The sequence below is a fragment of the Amphiura filiformis genome, chromosome 2 (assembly GCF_039555335.1).
Source record: "Amphiura filiformis chromosome 2, Afil_fr2py, whole genome shotgun sequence".
Taxonomy (NCBI): domain Eukaryota; kingdom Metazoa; phylum Echinodermata; class Ophiuroidea; order Amphilepidida; family Amphiuridae; genus Amphiura; species Amphiura filiformis.
The window spans coordinates 63,973,485-63,993,725 of NC_092629.1; the positions used below are offsets into that span (position 1 = coordinate 63,973,485).

A 20,241-nucleotide genomic window follows, 5' to 3' on the forward strand; every position below is an offset into this window, starting at 1 on the left:
CATGATGGTTACGCTTAAATAACGTATAGTATTTGCATTTGGAGTAAGATATCGAAAATAAAATAAAAACTTTAAATGTCACTTAAGTTATAATTTACAATCATCAACTGTATTATAACCCATCAAAATAATATTTTAAATTATAACATAACCATTAATATTATTTATTGATAGTAAAACTTATTGATATTTAAATAAATAGGTACAAATTTTAAAATAGCCGGATACATGTCAATTACCAGAAAGGCACGTTATTTCGTAAAACACCTGTTCACTTCTGCTGCTATTGTTTTTCCGCAATCTGTGTGTGGACAAATGATGAATCGCAGTTTCACACCCACTGTGTTAAATTAAAATATTTGACGCAGACACGATACAATTATTTTATTGCTTTGGCCTTCAGATGTTGAATAAAAATGATGTAATGTTGTCTTTATTTTGTTGTGAACACGCTGAGATTGGAATTGGATGGAATAAAAAGTGACACTTGAATGACTTTCAGTTTCACTGACAAAACACCGGTTAATGTAGTAAGCTTACATGATTTACTGTGCAGTGTAAACATGTTTTAGAAAAAATGTTAAACTTGTTTTATCGAATGAAATGTGCGCAATATTGGAGTTGATTTGAAGTTGCTTTGTTCAAAGTTTGCAGAGAGCACTGATATTTTGAAGTGCAGTGAGACCTGGCTTGATTTTTATAGGCCCCAAAACCCCCAAAAAATTATTTAACTTGGGAAATAATGGCCAAACAGTATGATATTCTTGTTCGTCTGCTGATGATTGGTGACTCAGGAGTGGGGAAAACATGTATGTTATGTCGCTTCACAGAGGAAGGGTTTATACAACCACACTTGACAACCATAGGTATGTAAATGTTTGTATATTTAGAATGTATTATTGCTATCAAACCATTAAAGGAGCATTTCGTGATCAACAGCCTCATCCCCCCACTTTTCTCAAAAAAAGTTGAGATTTTTATATCACTGGAATACTCTGGCTAAGTGGCTACATAATATTTATGTACAAAATATTTCTTGCAGATTAATTCGTTTAGCAAAGATATCGCGAAATTTGAATTTCGTTCTGGTGCAACATAGTACATATATAATCATGCATAACTCGCAAACGCAAAATCGGAATCAACTGAAATTTTGGAAATTATATGCTTTTTTTCGTGGATATATATGTACTGAAAAAAAAAATTTTGTTTCTTCAATATGCAAAGTTATAACTTGTGTTCATGTCATAGTCTATTATTTTTAGTGACTTTAAAATACATTGAATTTGAAATCATTAAAAGACTATGAAATTATAACTTTAACTGCATATTAAAGAAACGAAATGGTTTTTTTTAAATTCACCATGAATGATTGTAGTATTTTAGCTCTAGCTATAGGTCCAGGAATACACCAAATCGAAAAAGAAAAAAAGAAAAATCCGCCTCCCATGCCCCTCTTTCAAAGCTGTGGAGGACAAACAAACAATTTTTTTTTTTTTTGGCCTAATGAATCAGGGGTGAATTTGGATACCATGTATTCAAGTGCATGTCCAAAGTCACCCCGTCCTGAAGAGTAGAGCAATTATGGATAGGGTGGAAGTAGTTGTGAGGTGGGTAGGAGCACAGAGGATGTGTATTTTTTAGTTTTCTGCAATTTGCTTGAGAAGTTTAGCTACAAATTTGCTCACTGATAGCTTTCATATTCGAGGCTTCCGCTAATTAATAGAGTCCATTGCACTTACATACATTAAAAATGTAAATGCATTCCCCAGGGGGGTCATTCCCATTGTGGCCTGTGCACCATCCACGATAATAAAAACGCGTAAAAAGGGTCGTTTTTCGTGGGTAGGCACGATACGCGCGTGTCGTGTTTAGGGTGTCAAAAACATGAAAAATTGGAAAAAAAGGTAGCAAAATTGCAATTGCCATAAAATACGCGGAAATGAAATTTAGGGTATCCATGAAATTTGATGTAAGGAATAAAATCCCTGTTTTAGGGTGTGAAAACAGGTGTGTGTTACCTGTTTAGGGCCAGCCAAGGGTTAAATCCTTGTTTAGGGTGTTTTTCAAAAGTTGACTATCGCGGATGGTGTACAGGTCACAATAGGAGTGACCCCGGGTTGCATTTGCTGAAGCATGACACTGTGTAAAGCAATGGAAGTTAAGAAGTAAACGACGGGCGATCGCATCAAAAATATTGCTAAAAATAGGAGGGGCTATAATAGATGGCTCATACTTAGTCCTAGTAAAGCTAGGAAGATCGAACACAGACATAATCATTTGGACGTTTAAATGAGCTGGTTCTTTCCAGATAAGGCCCTTCACACTTGATTCTTAATTTAGGCCAATTCCATGCCAAAAGTGCCTTTGTAACGTCCGTAACAAAATTTTGGAACATTATTGCTCAAAACAGGAGCATTTATTTCAAACTTGCTAATCATGCCTCCATAGATTGATGTCACACCTACTTCAAGATAGTAAAGAAAAAAATCTGAGGAAGCACCTTGACAGTTTTTTTTCATCATGAAAAACGTTACGGACGTTACATTTGAGATAAAATGTAATGTCCGTAACACTAAATCAACAGTGTACAATGTACAATGTAGGATGATACAGGAGTATTAATTTCAAACTTGCTTTTCATGTTTATATGGAGTCAGGGCTTGCTCAATGTAGTTAACAGAAAAAAATTAAACACAGAACTGAATGGAGATTTAAGGATATGTACCATCTGTCAAAAGGCAGGCACTTTCGCAGTAACGTCCGTAACGCTGCTTTCTAATTTCTGTAGCTAATTAACTAAGAAAGCCAAAACAAAATTGCTTCATAATAATGAACATTAGAGTGTGTACTAGTGGCATACCCGGTATTAAGAAATAAAGTGTTATCCTAACAGCAAACATGTGTGCTAATACTGCTATTCACTTAAACGTTGCAAGTTGCATGTATCTGTAACGTCCGTAACGGTGGAATTGGCCTTTACTGTTAACCGCCCGCGTCCAAAATTGAAAATTGCAAAATATTTAATTATTTTATTTTTATTTTGGATTTTCTCCTTTAAATAACTTGGTGCTGGACCATGCCAGGGCTTTTCCCCTGTCCCTAACCAGGGGCGCTAAGGAGGGACACTGGACCCCACTCATGGGACGCTACGGTGTATTTGGAAAAAAAATGGATAGTGGCACTATGTTATTTCATTTTTTAATGTGGCATTTCACAAAATCTATTTGAGCATGCCTGCTTTAATTAGAGAGTGCATTGATTACAACTTGGGCTACATGTATATAAACACAATATTATTCACTATGCATTGTGCAAAAAAAATAATAATAATTGGAGTTCTTGGAGAAAAAAAATGATTTTAAATAAAAAAAAAAATATATTTTTTTTAATAAAAAAAAATCCAAAAAATCTAAAAAAAATACCATTATTTCCAAACATTGTGTACATGACATTTTGTGATGAGCTTCAATTGCATTGATGTTCACCAAATAAATATCTGGCAGCTTTTGATTTCAAACTTTTTTTGTATATTTAGAAAAAAAAAAAACACTGTATATTCAATTCCCAAATTTTATAAAGCATGCAATATACCAGCAAATGGAACACTGTATAATATTAAACTGTGTTTGATCAGATAAAGGTGACCAGTGTATGTGGGACGCATGTCCACTGTACATGTACCAGGGGAGGGGGTCTTTAAAAATATTTGTAATGGGATGTGCCATGTAGACTTTCTATATACCTACTTTTTCCTGTTTTGCACCCATCAGTACATAACATGTACATACCAATTTTGCACCAAAAACACTCAAATTTGCCCTAATTTGGTACTTTTAGGGGCACTTTTGCCCTAATGTGCCCAATTGGGCACATTGGTCTCCACTGGAAACCCACCCATCGATATACTGGTCCCAAAACTGTGGCACATCCATGAGGCTGTCGATCTGGTACGTACGTGTATACAGTATACATTGTACAGTTAACAAAAATAAATCCCCCTCAAAAAAACATATTTACAAATCTGTAACAGTAGCAAATTTATCATCAAGTATCAGTTTATGATTAAAGTAAGGTCTTGTTTTCCCAGTGATGATATATTATAGGAATACTTTCTACATGGACGGTATGCGTTATCATAATGTAAGCATTGATAAAACTGGGTATTTACTTTATCGGTAATGTATATGTGTGTGTATGGTACATAATTGTAACACCATGCACACAATATGTCATAGCCATATGGGCTCTTCATCACAGAGATAAGGTTTACATGATGAGTAATATCATTTTATTACCGGTATATACATTGTACATAATGTTAGACAATCAGCACACACATGAACAATATAGTTCGCTATATGCTCCCCTCCAGTTTTTTAAACCCAAATGTTAAAAAAATGCTCAAATTTGCATACTATCTTGGAAGGAAGCTTTAATACTACCATGGTCCACACACAATTGTTTTTTGAATTATCGTCAAGAGCTAACACCACTCTTTAAAAACAAAACTAAACTATGTCTTTTAAGACATCTGTTGCTTTCCAGAAAAAGAAAGAATTGTCATGATCAATATTAGGCAAAAAAAAAAAAAGATTGTTTGCTTGTCCTCTATAACTTTTTTTCAAAATTGTGTCAGTCTGTTTGTTATTTTTTTTAAAGGTCATTGAATTTCCAGAATTAGGGTACGGTATACATTTGTATCTAAAATAAAATAAAAACTTTTGTCCAGATTTTCTAGATTAGGGTCGGTCTGTGCAGGACAGGCAAACAATCTTTTTTGTCGGCCTAATGTAGCTGCATGTGATGTATTGAAAAGATTTAAAATGACAAGTGTATCTTTGTTGTGTACAGTTTTGCATATGAACGTAACATCTGTTCATTGCTATACATGTATGAAGTAATCTCAACACTCCAAATATATTCAATGCATTTGACCAATCACTTCTCCAGGTTTTCACATGCAGCATGCTTGGTCCCATGGTCCCATATAGCATGCCCTGAATAAAAAAAAAAAAAAAGGTTGGACTGTATATGGGACCATAGACTCTGTATTCAGAGTCTATGATGGGACTCGATATCATTATTTATTATTATTATTATTTTACTGAGCCTGAACAATGGCAGTATTAACTTTCAAATTGAGAGTATACCTGGACAAAAATAGAGAAAAATACAATACAAATGACAATTGACATGATTTGACATAGTTCCGCCTTACACTGTACAACCATATTTTATTATTACAGATTCCACCATTACGGACGTTACATACATGCAACTTGCAACTTTCAAGTGAATAGCACACATGTTTGCTGTTAGGATAACACTTTATTTTTTTTGCTACTAGTACACACACTCTAATGTTCAATATAATGAAGCAATTTTGTTTTGGCTTTCTTTAGTTAATTAGCTACAGAAATTGGAAACGAGTTTTACGGACATTTCGGAAAAGTGCCTGCCTTTTTGACAGATGGTACATATCCTTAAATCTCCATTCAGTTCTGTGTTTTATTTTTTTCTGTTAACTATATTGAGCAAGCCCTGACTCCATTCTATGTAAACATGAAAAGCAAGTTTGAAATTAATACTCCTGTATCGTCCTACAATGTACACTGTTGATTTAGTGTTACGGACGTTACATTTTATCTCAAATGTAATGTCCGTAACGCTTTACATAATGAAAAAAAATGTCAAGGTGCTTCCTCAGATTGTTTTCTTTACTATATTGAAGTAGGTGTGACATCAATCTACGGAAGCATGAATAGCAACTTTGAAATAAATGCTCCTGTTTTGAGCAATAATGTTCCAAAATTTTGTTACGGACGTTACAAAGGCAGTTTTGTCATGGAATTGGCCATATCTAAATATATGCCAGGTATTTCAGTAAAGGAATGTCACCAAATTCTCATTAGTGTCAGAAATTTGTCCATGGTATTTTTCCAGATGGGTCGTGTAATACTAGCCTGGCAATTTCTCATATTTCTTTGATTTCTCAGTACTGTACGTGTCTCTTTTTGTTTCTTTCATTTGCACAGGAATAGATTTCAAGATGAAAAATATGGTTCTTGATGACAAGAGGATCAAAGTTCAAGTTTGGTAAGTCTCTCCTCCTTTTACTTGAATTTGTGTAACTTGTTACTTCTTTCTTCCTTCTTTCCTTCCTTCCTTTCATTGTCTGTTGCTTCCTCCTTCCTTCTTTCTTTCTTTCTTTCTTTCTTTCTTTCTTTCTTTCTTTCTTTCTTGATCTTTCTCTCTTTTTTTCTTTCTTTATCCCTTCCTCCTTATCTTCTTCCTGGCCTTCCTTTCTTCCTTTTTATTATTTTTTTAAATTCTAAAGTGGTTAAATGGTTATTCATTCATACAAGAATCAGTCAAAACTTTATTTGTACATGTAAGCTCAATTTTAAAATAATGCCTCAATGATGTTTTGACACAAGATTGAAATTATACAGCTTCATTTTACAACTTCAATGACAACTGTCACTTTTGAAGAAGTATTAGACAGGAATGTAAATCTTCCGGAAATTACTTGAATTCCAGGAATTTGGCAACAAAAAATTGAAAAACAAAACAAAGCAAAACTAAAACAGAAAAAAAAAATGTATTTATATATTTTTTGGATGGTGATAATTCATCAAGATAAAAAAGTCAAAAATACTTTTTAGGTGGGGGTGATATGCCCTTGGCAACCTGTCCAAGGACTAGATGGATTTTCAGGAAATGGTTACATTGTATGTTACCTATCCCTGATTAGAGTTGTTTGCTGAGACAGATGCCCTGTTCAATTCTTAGCATGTCAAGGCTGCAATAATTGCATATGTTTTTGCTCCATTGCATTTGCCGTAACCATGCCGGTATAAGCCCAACTCCGACTATAAGCCCATCCCTTATTTTTCACAACATTCTGCAAACAAGGGTGCACTCTGGTATAAGCCCAGTAGTAATTGTAGTTAAGTTCTTAATTCAAAGCAATGCTTTTCTCTCACATTTACAAACAAGTTTAAAAAACATCACTTGAAAATTTACATTCCATACATAAACAAATGGCATATTAAAGTTACTGGTACATCAGGCATTCAGTGTATACCAATGGGGAAGATTGTTTTATTTTAAATTTCAAGTAGCCCATTTCATCACCTGTGTTACAAATAGACAAAGGAACGATGAAAGTTTACAACACAATACAATACATTTTTTACCCCAGTAATGGCCGAATGAATTCCAACCATCACTTGGCTTGTTGGATTCATGTATATTGAATGCGAGTTATTGGCAAAATAAATGCTTACTTTTTTGCAACTGATAAATTGCCAATAACAGCATACATTGTAAAGCAGAAGTTCAATTGAAGCAGCATTGTAAAAGGGCTTTTAATTGATCTGAAAATTTTGAAATGGAATATTGTTGACATTAGGTGTAAAAAATAATTGTTTGATTGGCGTAACCCGACCGACCCTAAAAATAGGCCCAACCCTAAAAAATAGGCCCGACCCTGGACTTTTTTCTTATTTTTTTTTTCAAAAAAAATAAAAAGTAAATAAATAAAATTAAAAAAAGAAACAAAAAAGTTCGAAGGCCTTTATCATACAAAATTTACCATTAAAATGTGTGAAAAAAAAAAAAAAGCCGACCGACCTACCCTAATTTTTTTTTATGTTACGACACACAGTGTCATCGCCCCGCTATCTTCATGGTAGATCGCCATGGTAGGTTGAATCCACAGCCACGCATGGCCATTTTATTCCAACCTTTAATATGTGACACGATCTGGTCCATGGGGGCCAAAGGTGGCAAATTTGAAACTGAGATAAAGGTAAAAATATAGAGTAAAAAAACAATAAAATACATAAGAAAATAGACATCCAAAAACTTCATAACTTTGGAAATATGCTAGACACTTTGTGTTTTCAGTAAATGATAGCCTATTGTATGTATAATGTAGTAATTACAGTAGTTCAATTTTCAAAAATGCCTCCTTTGGCCCCCATGGACCAAATCGTGTCACATATGAGACGCAGTAGCCAAGTGACCCGACTAAGGCTACTGACAATAGCCGGGGTAATTGATTTCTCGCTGTGTGAGTAAGCTTGTACACGACATTGCGGTCAATGGTCATACTGCCTCCACTGGAGTAGTGAGTGCAGCTATATAGCCTGCGCGCTGTAGTCCATACAGGACCAACGCAATATAATATTAGAATTTTGGTCAGATTTTGAGTTCAAGACGCAAGGCCTTTTCTCAAGACGCAAACTAACGACTATCATATCTGTTCAACACATATTTTCAAGTGTATGAGACCAGATCTGGTTTCTTGAGACGAAATCATTTACGGGAGATATTCATCATTTTCCACCCCGGTATCCGAAGATTTTCGTCTGATATCAAAATCGTGCATAGCAATTCATGTGTATCGATCCCGTGTATTTATTTTAGTATCTCTGCTGCACCAAATAATTATTAGCCAGGCGATGGCGGTAAAAGCGCCAATCAAACAATTTTCTTTTTTAGGCCTTACTCTTGATCATGTGTATTTATAACTCAACTTCAGAGTTCAATAAAACTGTTTTGTTATTTATACAGGGACACAGCAGGACAGGAGCGATATAACACAATAACAGCACAATATTTCAGAAGGGCACAGGTAGGGCCAACTTCAAGTATGAAAAACAACAACTTTGATCAGAAAAAAATAGAAAGCAACTTGATGTCGAGAAACAAGTAAAACACAGGCATTATGCCAGTGGACAAGAAACAACAAACTATAGGCATGCAATTAGAAGTGTGTTAAGTTTGATGGTCAAAAATTACCAGAAGTGTAAAAGTGATTGCTTCTCAGGTGGGAAATACCTGATTTTGCATAAAGCATGAGGAAAATACATGTATATGTATTGTTTGAAAATAACTTGTATTGAGAGAATTTACTACCGTAATGAATATTTCATTGTTGTTTTTGCAGGGTATAATGGTGATCTATGACATTACAAGTGAAACTTCATTTTTAAACTCACAAAAATGGCTGAGAATGGTGTCCGAGGTAAGACCTACACAGGGTTTTGTTTGTGGTGTGTGTTTTGAATACTACTCCCATGCGCATATAAAAGTAGGTGGCGGCCAAAACAAAGGGGCGGCAAAAAGAATTAGTAAGAAAAAAGGGTGGAAAAATTGTGTTGCTTTTAGGGCGCTAGCGCCTATAACCTTTGTAAAATGTTCACTTGTGTGAGCTTTGCCACATTGTAGGCCTTTTGCAAATTGATAATATCGATCTTGATGAGTATTACATGTACATGAGGAGTCAGCAACATCATGTGACGGAATATTATGGTAGACTGGTGCCAGGACGTTTCATCCAGTGCCAGGGCATATCAATTAAAAGGTCATAAGGTGTATGATATGCACAATTATGTTTTCTTTAATTTGAGATATCAGTGAAGGCAAATGATGCAGAATTCTGCAACTTATGAAATGCAAAGCGATGGAAGGTACAGATTCAAAAGATAAAGACCAAAGGCCCAATGATCCATGGATATTTGTATTATTTCTATCACTGGCACAGAACATACTGAGCCTGACCCTAACCTATGAGATGATGTCGGAACTCATAGCTCTCAAATTGTCTGTGTAAATCGAGTGGCTCATGTAAATCTATGGGATGTTCATAACTTGTTGAACCAATCAACCTCATTAAAATTGACTTATGATACATAGCGATTATTCTTTTAATTTTCCAAGTGTCATTTTGTGGAAAAAATGTATCTAAATATTTTAAGAAATCTTACAATATTGCTGTTGACAAGGTAGTACTGTTGACAAAGCGGTCCAGAAGTTAATTAAGACAATTTGTTTTGATATGTTTTTGGTAGTCTTATTACTTTATAATCATACCTTGTTTGTTACAGAATGGATGTGATGATATTGAAAAGCTTCTTGTTGGTAACAAATCTGATGCAAAGTCTTTACGAACAGTGTCAAGGGAAGAAGGTCAAAAGGTGAGAGGTTAAGGCTAACCAAGTAAGGGAGGGGGCAAGGGGTATTATCCATTTTCATGGACTTTCAAACAGCACCCTAAACATTTGAGTATTTGGGTATTTGTGTGCTCACTTTATTGAACAATTCTGATTTTGGGATCTACCAATTTATTGATTGTGAAACCCCAAGTAAAAATTGATGTGTGCTTTGAATTTTGAGCAGGACTTTGCCCAGGGACTTTGTCCCTAAACCGTCAATCATACCCGCCATCTATGTGTTATCAGTCTAACTGCATGCACCAAGCATGGAAGTACGAGCTGTGCACCAAGTGCGAGTTTAACTTTCACGCCAACACAAAGTGCCTCAAATTCCACAGCTAGCTGTGTACACTGTAGTTAGTGGTAATGGCAATAAGTGCCTGGAGGATTTAAATCATCACAAGATCAGGGAGACGTTCCAATCACAATTAAGCCAGGTCCATTTAAAGATGCTTTACATCATGGTTAATTAAAATTAAGTACTAATTAAAATCAAGTATTTTAACTGCAATTAACAGTCAGTCCACTTGGGTAGCTAGCAAACAGAGGGAGAAGGGTGACAGAAAAGATCAGTTGTGAAAAATATATATCAATTGTTCCCAAAATAATACAAATCAGATAAATAAATGTAATAGCCAGAGTATGAAGAATGGGCTTCTCCCACAAGTTCTGCTGGTGCTATATTTTACCCAAAAATGATATGCAGCTCTAAAAACATCTTAACTCTTCACTGTGACAAATAAAGGCCTCTGGTAGTTTTTGTTATCTCTTCAATATTGACATACAAAGTCATGTTGTTATCGGAAGCAATTTAGCAGACGCTGGGCATCCCTAGAGTTGTCAGGCATGGTTGCTGCATGGGTTACCATTACAGGAGTAATTTAAAGATGATATCATGTCCTTTTGTGATGTTGACACTCCAGTTACCATTTCTGTGTGTCTACCTACTTGTATTGGTACAATTACAAAATGTCAACCAATAAAATTGTTGACAAAGTGTGACCAATTGCAGCAAAATCCAGGAAATGATGAAAAGAAATTAAATATGATAAGATATATTATAATTATAAAGAATGATGTTTCTCCGAAGATCTAATGGTATAAATGTGCAATTTTATCATAGTAATTGTATGACAAAGGACTAACAATTTAAATTATTCTTGAAATTAAATTAAGGGCTTAAGTTAGAGTTCAAGTTTACCGCTTTTCCGTGTTGTAATCTGTGTTGTAAAATTTGTAAATCCGTGTCATGAATAAAGCTTAACAGGTGTAAACAATGATATTAATGTCACAATAAAGTGTTCAATATTGCGATCAATATGCTCTGATTGGAATATTCTCACGATAATAGGCCGACTATTACGATGTTTGGAGGGATATAGGGGTTCATGCCTTGGTAATATACCTTTATTTCAGTATTATTAAACAGTATTTTAGTCATAAAAGTTGACATACACAACTCATGATTGTTTTTAACACTTATTTCTCTTATCTTATAACAATTTTTGTCACATCATGCAAAAATGTCATTTTCCGTGTTGTACCTCTGATTCTGTGATTTTCTTCCGTTTTCCGTAAAACGGAAAACTTCGGACTCTAGCTTAAGTGAGTCATCTTTATTGGGTGCTTTATTTTACCATTTTGATACCAAATTTACTATCATTAAACACGCACTACACCATCTGGAATAGCTTTCTGTTAGTGCGCCACCTATTGGCAATTTTTTCTGTTGAGAAAAACTTCATGAATTTAGGGTGTTTGTTTGTTTGTTTACCCAGGTTGGTCTGTGAGGATCCGGGGTAACAAACTGTAACAAGAGCTATATAGAAATTGTCATGCGAGACATGACACACAAGCCGACCTTTTGATGGGTCAAGTTTGAGCAATTTAGAAATTTGACCTTTGACCCTAAACTTTGACCTTTGGGGTCATGAATATTTTTAACATGTTTAGAATGTCGTAAGAATAATTCCTGTTGAATTTGAGCTCGATTGGACCAATTTCGAAATTTGACCTTTGACCCCTATAACTTGACCCTTGGGTCACGGATGGGGTCAACTGCTCTTGAATTGTGCTTAGGATGTCATAAGAAAGATTCCTGGTGAATTTCAGCTTAATCGGAACTTATACATGGATTTTGATTTATTTTTTAATATTTGATTGACCTTTTGACCCCCTTAATGACCTTTGACTTCAATGGAAAAAAAACCTTACGTACACCGACAAAATGCATTGTTCCAATTTTAAATAAAAAATTCTAGCATGTTTAGTTCTTGAGATAAAAATTCTTGAAGTTATTCAGCTAAAAACAGGAAGTGACCCCTTAATGACCTTTGACCCCCAAAATAAAAATACCATGCATACATCAGGGAACTCTGATTCAAGTATGATGGTTATATTATTCTGGTCTGTTTATCTTTTGAGATAAAAATTTTTGAACATTTTTGATAATTTTGGTTTTTGACCGAAGTGACCCCTTAATGACCTTTGACCCCAAAACTGTAGGCATCCTAAAGACCCTGGCTAGTAGCGATCCATGTGTGCTAATGGCGACTCTCTGCTATGTAAGTTGTAAAGACAGTGATTTTTTGAATATTTTTAGCTTTCAGACCGGAAATGACCCCCTTAATGACCTTTGACCCCTTATCTGTGAACACCCTATAGACACCGACCAAAGTCAAGTCACATGACCTAAGCATGTCACCATCACATGTTATTTGTGGAAGAAGATACATTTTATAGTAAAAATCGCATTTTAGCCATTGTGAGCAGGTCAAAGGTCAAATGGAGTTCAATGTCATGTAACATGTGGGGACATGGTCAGTGGTGTTTGTGACCAAGTATGATCAAAATCGGTCAAAGCATAGCAGAGCTAGGGCGAAACGTGGCAAATCACGCAAAATGTCACGTTTTGCTACGAAAAAGCAAAAAAAATCACGTTTTTGACCATTGTAGCTAGGTCAAAGGTCAGATGCAAGTCAATGTCATATGACATGTGCGGGCAATGCCAACGGTCATTCTGACAACGTTTTGTTAAAATACGCCAACCCGTGACTGAGTTATACGTGCACGTAATGTGGTCGACAGAAGAAAGAAGAACGCCAAGAAGACAGTACAAGCCGACGTTCGTCGTCGGCTTGTAACTAAGCTAATAGGCTATTCAAGCTAAAATCCCCACACCATGTATGGAAGACATGACCTTATAATCTCCCACACAGGGTGTAGATTTCATTTCAAATTAGAGTCACCCATTCAGGTATTTCCCATTTGAAATCCACACTCCCTGTGTAAGAGATTAAGGTCATGTCTTCCGTAGTGAGATGTATGGATTTCAACTTGAGTAACTCAATGTATCTGTATCATTTTTTTTTTCAGTTTGCTGATCATCATGAAATGGGGTTTATAGAAACAAGTGCACACAGTGATACAAATATAGAAGAGGTGAGTCCCCTGGTGAATTAGCAGATAAACTGGACTTCAGCATATGTGACTTGCTACCACAAAATGAGCGTAAAGTCACAATTGGGTAGTTTCTGGCTGCTGCGTTGGTGGTGTTTGTATCACACGCACCTGTTCAAGCCAGTAGTATGTCTGTGTTTTTTTGTGAATGAAGGCCCAATGGGCCATTCACAAAGGACATACTACTGGCTTTTACAGATGTGCGGCAAACAAAGAACATCAACTCAGCAGCCAGGATGTCTCAAAACTACCAGTTACAACTTTATGCTCATTTTGAACGTGGACTTACGTGGTAGCAGTATCAAAGTGACGATTTTTGTTTTGTTTTTGCATGAACAGCTTTCTCTTCAATCTCTCTCTTTCTTGATACTTCAATTTGGAATAGGGGTCTATGTATTCCATGCTCTGGGGTCATTCATCATTAGGATTCTGGCTTTGCTTTTCTGATGACATGCTGGAAGTCCTTTCACTTGCTGAGGCCTTTTGATACCACTGTCCCCTGACCTTACTAGTGTGGCATCTCTGAATTTGAAAAGGCTCCTCCATCTTGTGTAGAACTGCATGGAATTCGCCTACATGTAGCACAGGGATCTTCTATTGAAAGATTATACAGCATATTTTGCTTTGTATCTTCTTTAACCTGGGATACTCAACACAATTAATCACCTGTTCCTGCTTGAGGCTCGGCTTTATTCCATAAGAAGCTTATTTCCTAAATTGAGTCTTAACACTAGTCTAATTCATGAATATCTCACACCCAGGATATACCCAATCTACTAAGGCACTGAACTCACTTTTTAAAACATGAGAATGAAAATATGAGAATCATCAGGATTGCTAACATGCACAACTTGGCTTAAAGCCAGATTATAACATTTCTGTAAAAATAGATTAGTATTTATTTTCCATAAAATGTTAGCTTTTACTGTCAGAATTGTCCCCTTTTAATTTTGAGCCTAACAAGCGAGGGAAAGCATAGAAAATTGGAATTTACTACTAGCGCCCATGCAAGTTACTCTTACGATCCTCGGGGTGTGTGTGTATGTGTATCCCGCACGCCGTGTACATACTGTACATACGTGTTCGACTAATATTTCCATCGTAATAATAAAACGACGGTTCCATCGTTTTATTCAAAATCTCGGATATTGACAAAACTACAGTACCGTACCTAAAGTCTTCATTTTTGCAGAGTATCTTTAGTGACTAAAGTTAAAGTACATTACAATCGTGTAAAAACCAGCAATTTATAAATTTTTTGAGGTCGTTCTCCTCAGCAAATGTTATAATATGGCTTTAAACACACATGCAAACTTTTGGGAGAAACAATATGTTAAGGTAGCTTTTATCTGGTTTGCTTTGTTTTCTATTATTGACATTGTTTCTAATTATTGACTGATTGATTAATTGGTTGAATTTATTATTCTCTGTTCACAGGCTTTCACAGTATTGGTAAAACAAGTAATGAGAAAGAGAAAGAAATCCATTGATAGACAAATGGCTAACATAAGATTGTACAACACAGAAGATAGTATTGACTTGGCTGATGAGTCCCTCATTAATAAAGACAAAAGCTTATGTTGCTGATGAAAACAGTTCGTCGTATGAGTGCCAGAAAGTATATGCAATATAGCTGCTTTGTGTTAAATTTTGAAATTGTGTTTGCAGAGGAATCCAAAACCTTTACAAATATGAGACCAGCTCCAACAAAAACCGGAACAAGTCGTCAGACATGTTTTTGAGTTATAGGCCTTTTAAAGATGATATTCCCATAAAAAACAATCAAATTTTGAAATTCTCAATTTCATGGTATAGAGGCCCTGCATGTTGTTATCGATTGGCTCCAAACAAGGGATTTGAACCGTCCTTCAACATAATAAATCATGGCACAGTGCAGTCCATCAATCAAATGTTGTCATCAACCTATTTGATTATAGTGCATTTGTTATGTGTGTGAGACAAACTATCACGGTAGATTGCAAGCAAGCTTTTATTGAATGCATTTGAGTTGTCCGCCATATTTGTGGTATGATAAGTCATATGCACAACCTTTATTTGACTGTGGGACTAAGTGGACTTTCAAATCCTGGAAAGTACTTATTAAAAAGAAGTTTATTTAATCAATAAATAACAGTTGAACAATGATAATCCCTATTCAATCATGTGTAAGGCAGGAAACTAATTGGCCCTTACTCAAATAGCAATTTAGCAAAAATATCAAGGTATCATTTACAAAATTATCCATATCTTGAAAAGTATTGATGCTATTTATATGATTTGGTATCATTTTACAATGCTTACAATTTTATTCATATCATGAAATGTCAGAAATGTGACTTGTTCATGGTTTTGTCAGAGGTGGTCACATATTTGTAAGTCTTTTGTAAGATTTTTTTGTTCACTGGCTGTTTAAAGTTGCTCCTGAAAGCATCTCAAGTCCAGCAACTCGGTACAAATTTGAATGACAAAAGGAAGCAGTTGTACTAATGACTTTCTTGTACTCACATGACGACCGTTTATTTATAGTTCCATATTCTCCCAAGTTGAAAACCAGTATCGGCACATGAATAACAAAACCGATCCCGCTTTCTGAAATGGGAGATTTTTTTTATTTGCTTCCTAAGTACAACTGAAGTATTTACATGTAAATAGCATAGAAAATATTGCATTTCTTTAATTGCTGGTATTTCTTAGTAAAAACTGCTGGTAATTGCAGTGTTTTTACTAGGGACGGCAGAACATACCTTGTGCAAGATAATTTCTATGTGGCAGTCAATAATTTTATAAATGGGCTATTCCAGTTGAAATCCACACTATCCCTGTGGAAGATTTTGGAAATACCTTCTACAGGGCGAGTATGTTTTTCAAATGTAATTGGTCAGGATTAATCATTTTGAAACCCATACTCCCCCTGTATTATGGCTTTCTTTACCTATATCTTCCACAACTGGAGTGATTATTTTAAATGGAAGTTACCCAATTGTCTATTCTATTCAAAACTCATACTCCCTCTGTGGAAGACTTAAGCTAAATCTTCCACAGGGGGAGAGTGGATTTTAAATGGAATTGCCCAATACACCAGCGTGTAGACTGATATTGGACTCTGTCATTTTTTACATTTGCTAAAAAAGTTACCTTTTCAGAGTCTTGGTTTGCAGTGACGTAGCTTAAGGCACCATCACGGTGCCTTTATTGTTAATGTGGAAGTCAGCGGCATGGAAGATTGTTTCTGGGACAGGAAGATCAAGGAAACCCTAGAGATAAAGACACAAAATCCTACACTCAACAGGGACATAATACGATACGACCTGCCCGCCATTTACAATGATCTGCTGACACTTGATGACCACCCATTGGAATGTGAATGGAGGATTGTAAACACTGCACCAAATGAAGACGCTGTGATGGTGTCCCAAGCGACGTCGCTGCTAACCAAGACTCTGAAAAGGGTATCTTTTTAAAAAATTTTATGCCAGGCCAGGCACCCTCCCTTATTTGAGGATGTCACTACACTGGTCAGTGTTGATCGGCAGTAACCAACTGGCACTCAACATGCTCAAGGGAATATGCCAACGAGCACTCTCTGAAATAGAGAAATTGTACCTTTTTACCTTTCAAAAGAGCTGGAAATTGATCCATGAGAGCAATTAGGACAAATAACATGTCTTGAACATTTTAGCCAGCACTAAATTCAGCATAGAGACAACCCTGCCTTCATTAAAGACATAGGGTCTGTTGCTGATCATTAACAGTAATTAAAACCACATTCATAGATATTTTATACAAATTTATTTGCTTAGCTGCACCAAAAACTGATCAATAAGCAAATAGTTTCATTTTGATAATAATAACAGATGATTTTGAGATCAAGTAATTAATTCCTTCTTGGAAGTGTCTAAGTGTCCAGATAAAATCCATAAACCCCCTGGAAGACATGACTTTAATCTCCCACACAGCGGGTGTAGATTTCAAATAGAGTCATCCATTCAGGAAAACGCATTTGAAATCCACATTCCATATGTGTGAGATTATGGCGATGTCTTCCATAGGGGTGTATGGATTTAAACCAGAATAGCCCTTTCAACCCATTCCTTGCTTCATTCACAATATATCTTGCATCTACTACTTCCATGTATAGAATAGTCAATAACAATTTAATACCAAGTAGCCATAGGCCAGGAGCCTCATAAAATTGTCAATTTCTGATGATAACAGTAATTATACCACATGAGCCAAAAAACTGACCAATGTGAAGGAGAGAATGGTATTGTTATTATGAGTGCAGTGCATCATAAGTCATATAATGTAAAGCTTTTGATGCCTTTTTAATAGTGCCATATACAAAAATTGAAAAATATTTGTGCCATTGGAAAACCATGTGTTTTTATTTTCATCATGGTTATTCCAGTTGAAATCCATGCTGTTGATAGTATGATATTAATGTTGCACACAGAGAGCACAAATTGGGCTGCCTGAATGGGCGACTCCATTCACAATATATACCCGCACCCCCTGTGTGGGAGACTAAGGTCATATCTACCATGGCAAAAAGGACAGGATGTATAAATACACTGAATAGCCCTTGGTGATGCAACATAATTATATATGCTGCGATCTAGATAATTAGTTTTACTTTTATGTGCCATTTTGGAACTGTATAAATATAGAGAAAACTACATCACAGTTAGACTTAAAATGCCAGAGATATCATGTTCATTTAAGTGTTGCTCAGAACATTAAAATACTATTAAGGACTTTAAGCAAGCACTACATTAAGTATACAAAATTGACTGCTATGAGGGATAGGGTTTGAGATCACCACAGGCCTATAATTTTAACCATGCCCTGAATAAAAAGCAGTCAATATTTGTTTTATATACCAACTCTTAAGATTCTTGTTATCTGTTTGGGTAAAAGCATCGATTTTGGGAAAAGAAATTGCTAGTTTCAATGCGAATGGCACAGATTAATCTGCAATTTCTGCGTAATTATAGCGCGCAAAAACATTAATGCGTGCGTATATGCCCGGGGAATAGTTACTTTTGCGGGCATAGGCAAAACTGTGCCCAAGCTTTTAACCAATCAGATGGCGGGAATCTTTAGATGAGGTATATAATAGGCTATATTTCACATTCATAGTAAATATTAGCGACAAACAGCTCATTTAGATTGATTATGTTGCTTCATATATAACAAACATGACATTTGCGTGAGGGCTTGTACTGTGTCATTTTGTTAATATGCCGTTGCACATGTAGCTACATCAATCAATCATGTGTGCTCAATGAAGTGTTATAGAAGCAGCATTAATTTTAGTGTGGTGCCACCATGTTGTACACTTGTTGAAAAGGCCATCTACCTCTATTGTTGCTCTCCAACCAGGGGGTACAACTAAACTGAGCTCAAAAAGAAACTTATAATTTTTTACAACTTGTGAATCACAAGGTCGTATCTTAAAATACTGTCAATCAAAATAAACCAAAATTACACACAGAATTACCTTAATACTCTACTCAAAACACATGTCAGTAACCAAGCAGTTGTCCAACTGACACAACAGCAAAATGCACTGTCATGGGACAGCTTCCTGAACTTCCTTCACTTTCACAGCCCAACATTTGGCACCCAGAAAAAAAATCTGTGAGAATGCACACAAGATCCTTGCACAGATGATAAAACGGTGCTGCTTTCTGCTTTTCATACACTTTTTTCATGAAACAGGGCTGGGCTGTGAATGTAGTCCAGGAAGCTGTCCCATGTCAGTGCATTTTCCTGTTGTGTCAGTTGGATAACTGCTTGGTTACTGACATGTGTTAAGAGTAGAGTATTGAAGTAAATCTGTGTGTAATTTTGGTTCAATTTGATGGACAGGATTTCAAGATATGACCTTGTGAAAAATTATAAGTTTCTTTTTGAGCTCAGTTTAGTTCAATGCATACAGTGCTGGAGAGAGAGAGTAAACCATGCTTGTTGTGTGGGAGGAGGCCCACTATAGGCCCACTATATGTTGTGCACTTGTTACAGAAGCAGCATTCATTTTGGTGTAGTGCCACCTTGTGCACTTTGACAAGACCATCTACCTCTATTGTAGCTCTCCAACCAGTGGGTACAAATGGTTAACTGTATGTGCTGAGGAAAGTAAAACATGTATGTTGGGTGGGAGGAATGTTTAGCCCCACACCAAGTTGAACTGGAGAATCTGTCCAGTGTGAGGCCCTTATTATAATAGGTCATGGGCCCAAACTCATTTTTTTTAAAGAATGTAGAATATTGTAGGGTTACTTACAGAGAGTTTGAAATAAGCCCAGAATTTCATTAGTCATTCGGTCTGAAAATCTGTGGACTTACTTCTAAACGTTGTCTTTCAAGAAGAACGAGATGGGGTACTTTGTTGCATGTGACCAAAGCTCCAGCATGTTATTTACCTTGGCTTTTATATGTGACCATCCACCACGAAGTGGTAGTAAAGTCGGCTCTAGATCATTTTCTGTTTATTGCAGATTTTGAAAGAATTCACTGTCAGCTTAAAAATGACACCTCAACCAGCTTCATCGGACAACTGGAAGTGAAGTTATAGTTCATCAAAGGTCAAATTCCTAGTATATTTAACATAGAAATCCAATTACTGTTTTTGATTGTATCTCAAAATGGAAAATGCCGACTTTACGACCAGTTTGTGGTGGATGGGCACATATGTTATTTTAGTATTTATGTATGCAGAGGAAAGGCTGTCATGCATTTTGGTAATCTTGTATGTGTGTATTTTAAGCTGCTG

At 35.8% G+C, this 20,241-nt stretch overlaps 1 protein-coding gene across 1 annotated transcript; it reads left to right on the forward strand.

Annotated features, from left to right (window-relative positions):
- The first annotated feature begins 288 nt into the window (after positions 1-288).
- LOC140146531 (ras-related protein Rab-13-like) lies at positions 289-19,089 on the forward strand. Its single transcript, XM_072168411.1, has 7 exons — positions 289-866; positions 6,039-6,099; positions 8,584-8,644; positions 8,960-9,037; positions 9,900-9,989; positions 13,383-13,448; positions 14,904-19,089. The coding sequence occupies exons 1-7, from the start codon at positions 743-745 to the stop codon at positions 15,051-15,053; spliced, it is 630 nt and encodes a 209-aa protein (XP_072024512.1). The 5' UTR covers positions 289-742; the 3' UTR covers positions 15,054-19,089.
- Positions 19,090-20,241: the final 1,152 nt, after the last annotated feature.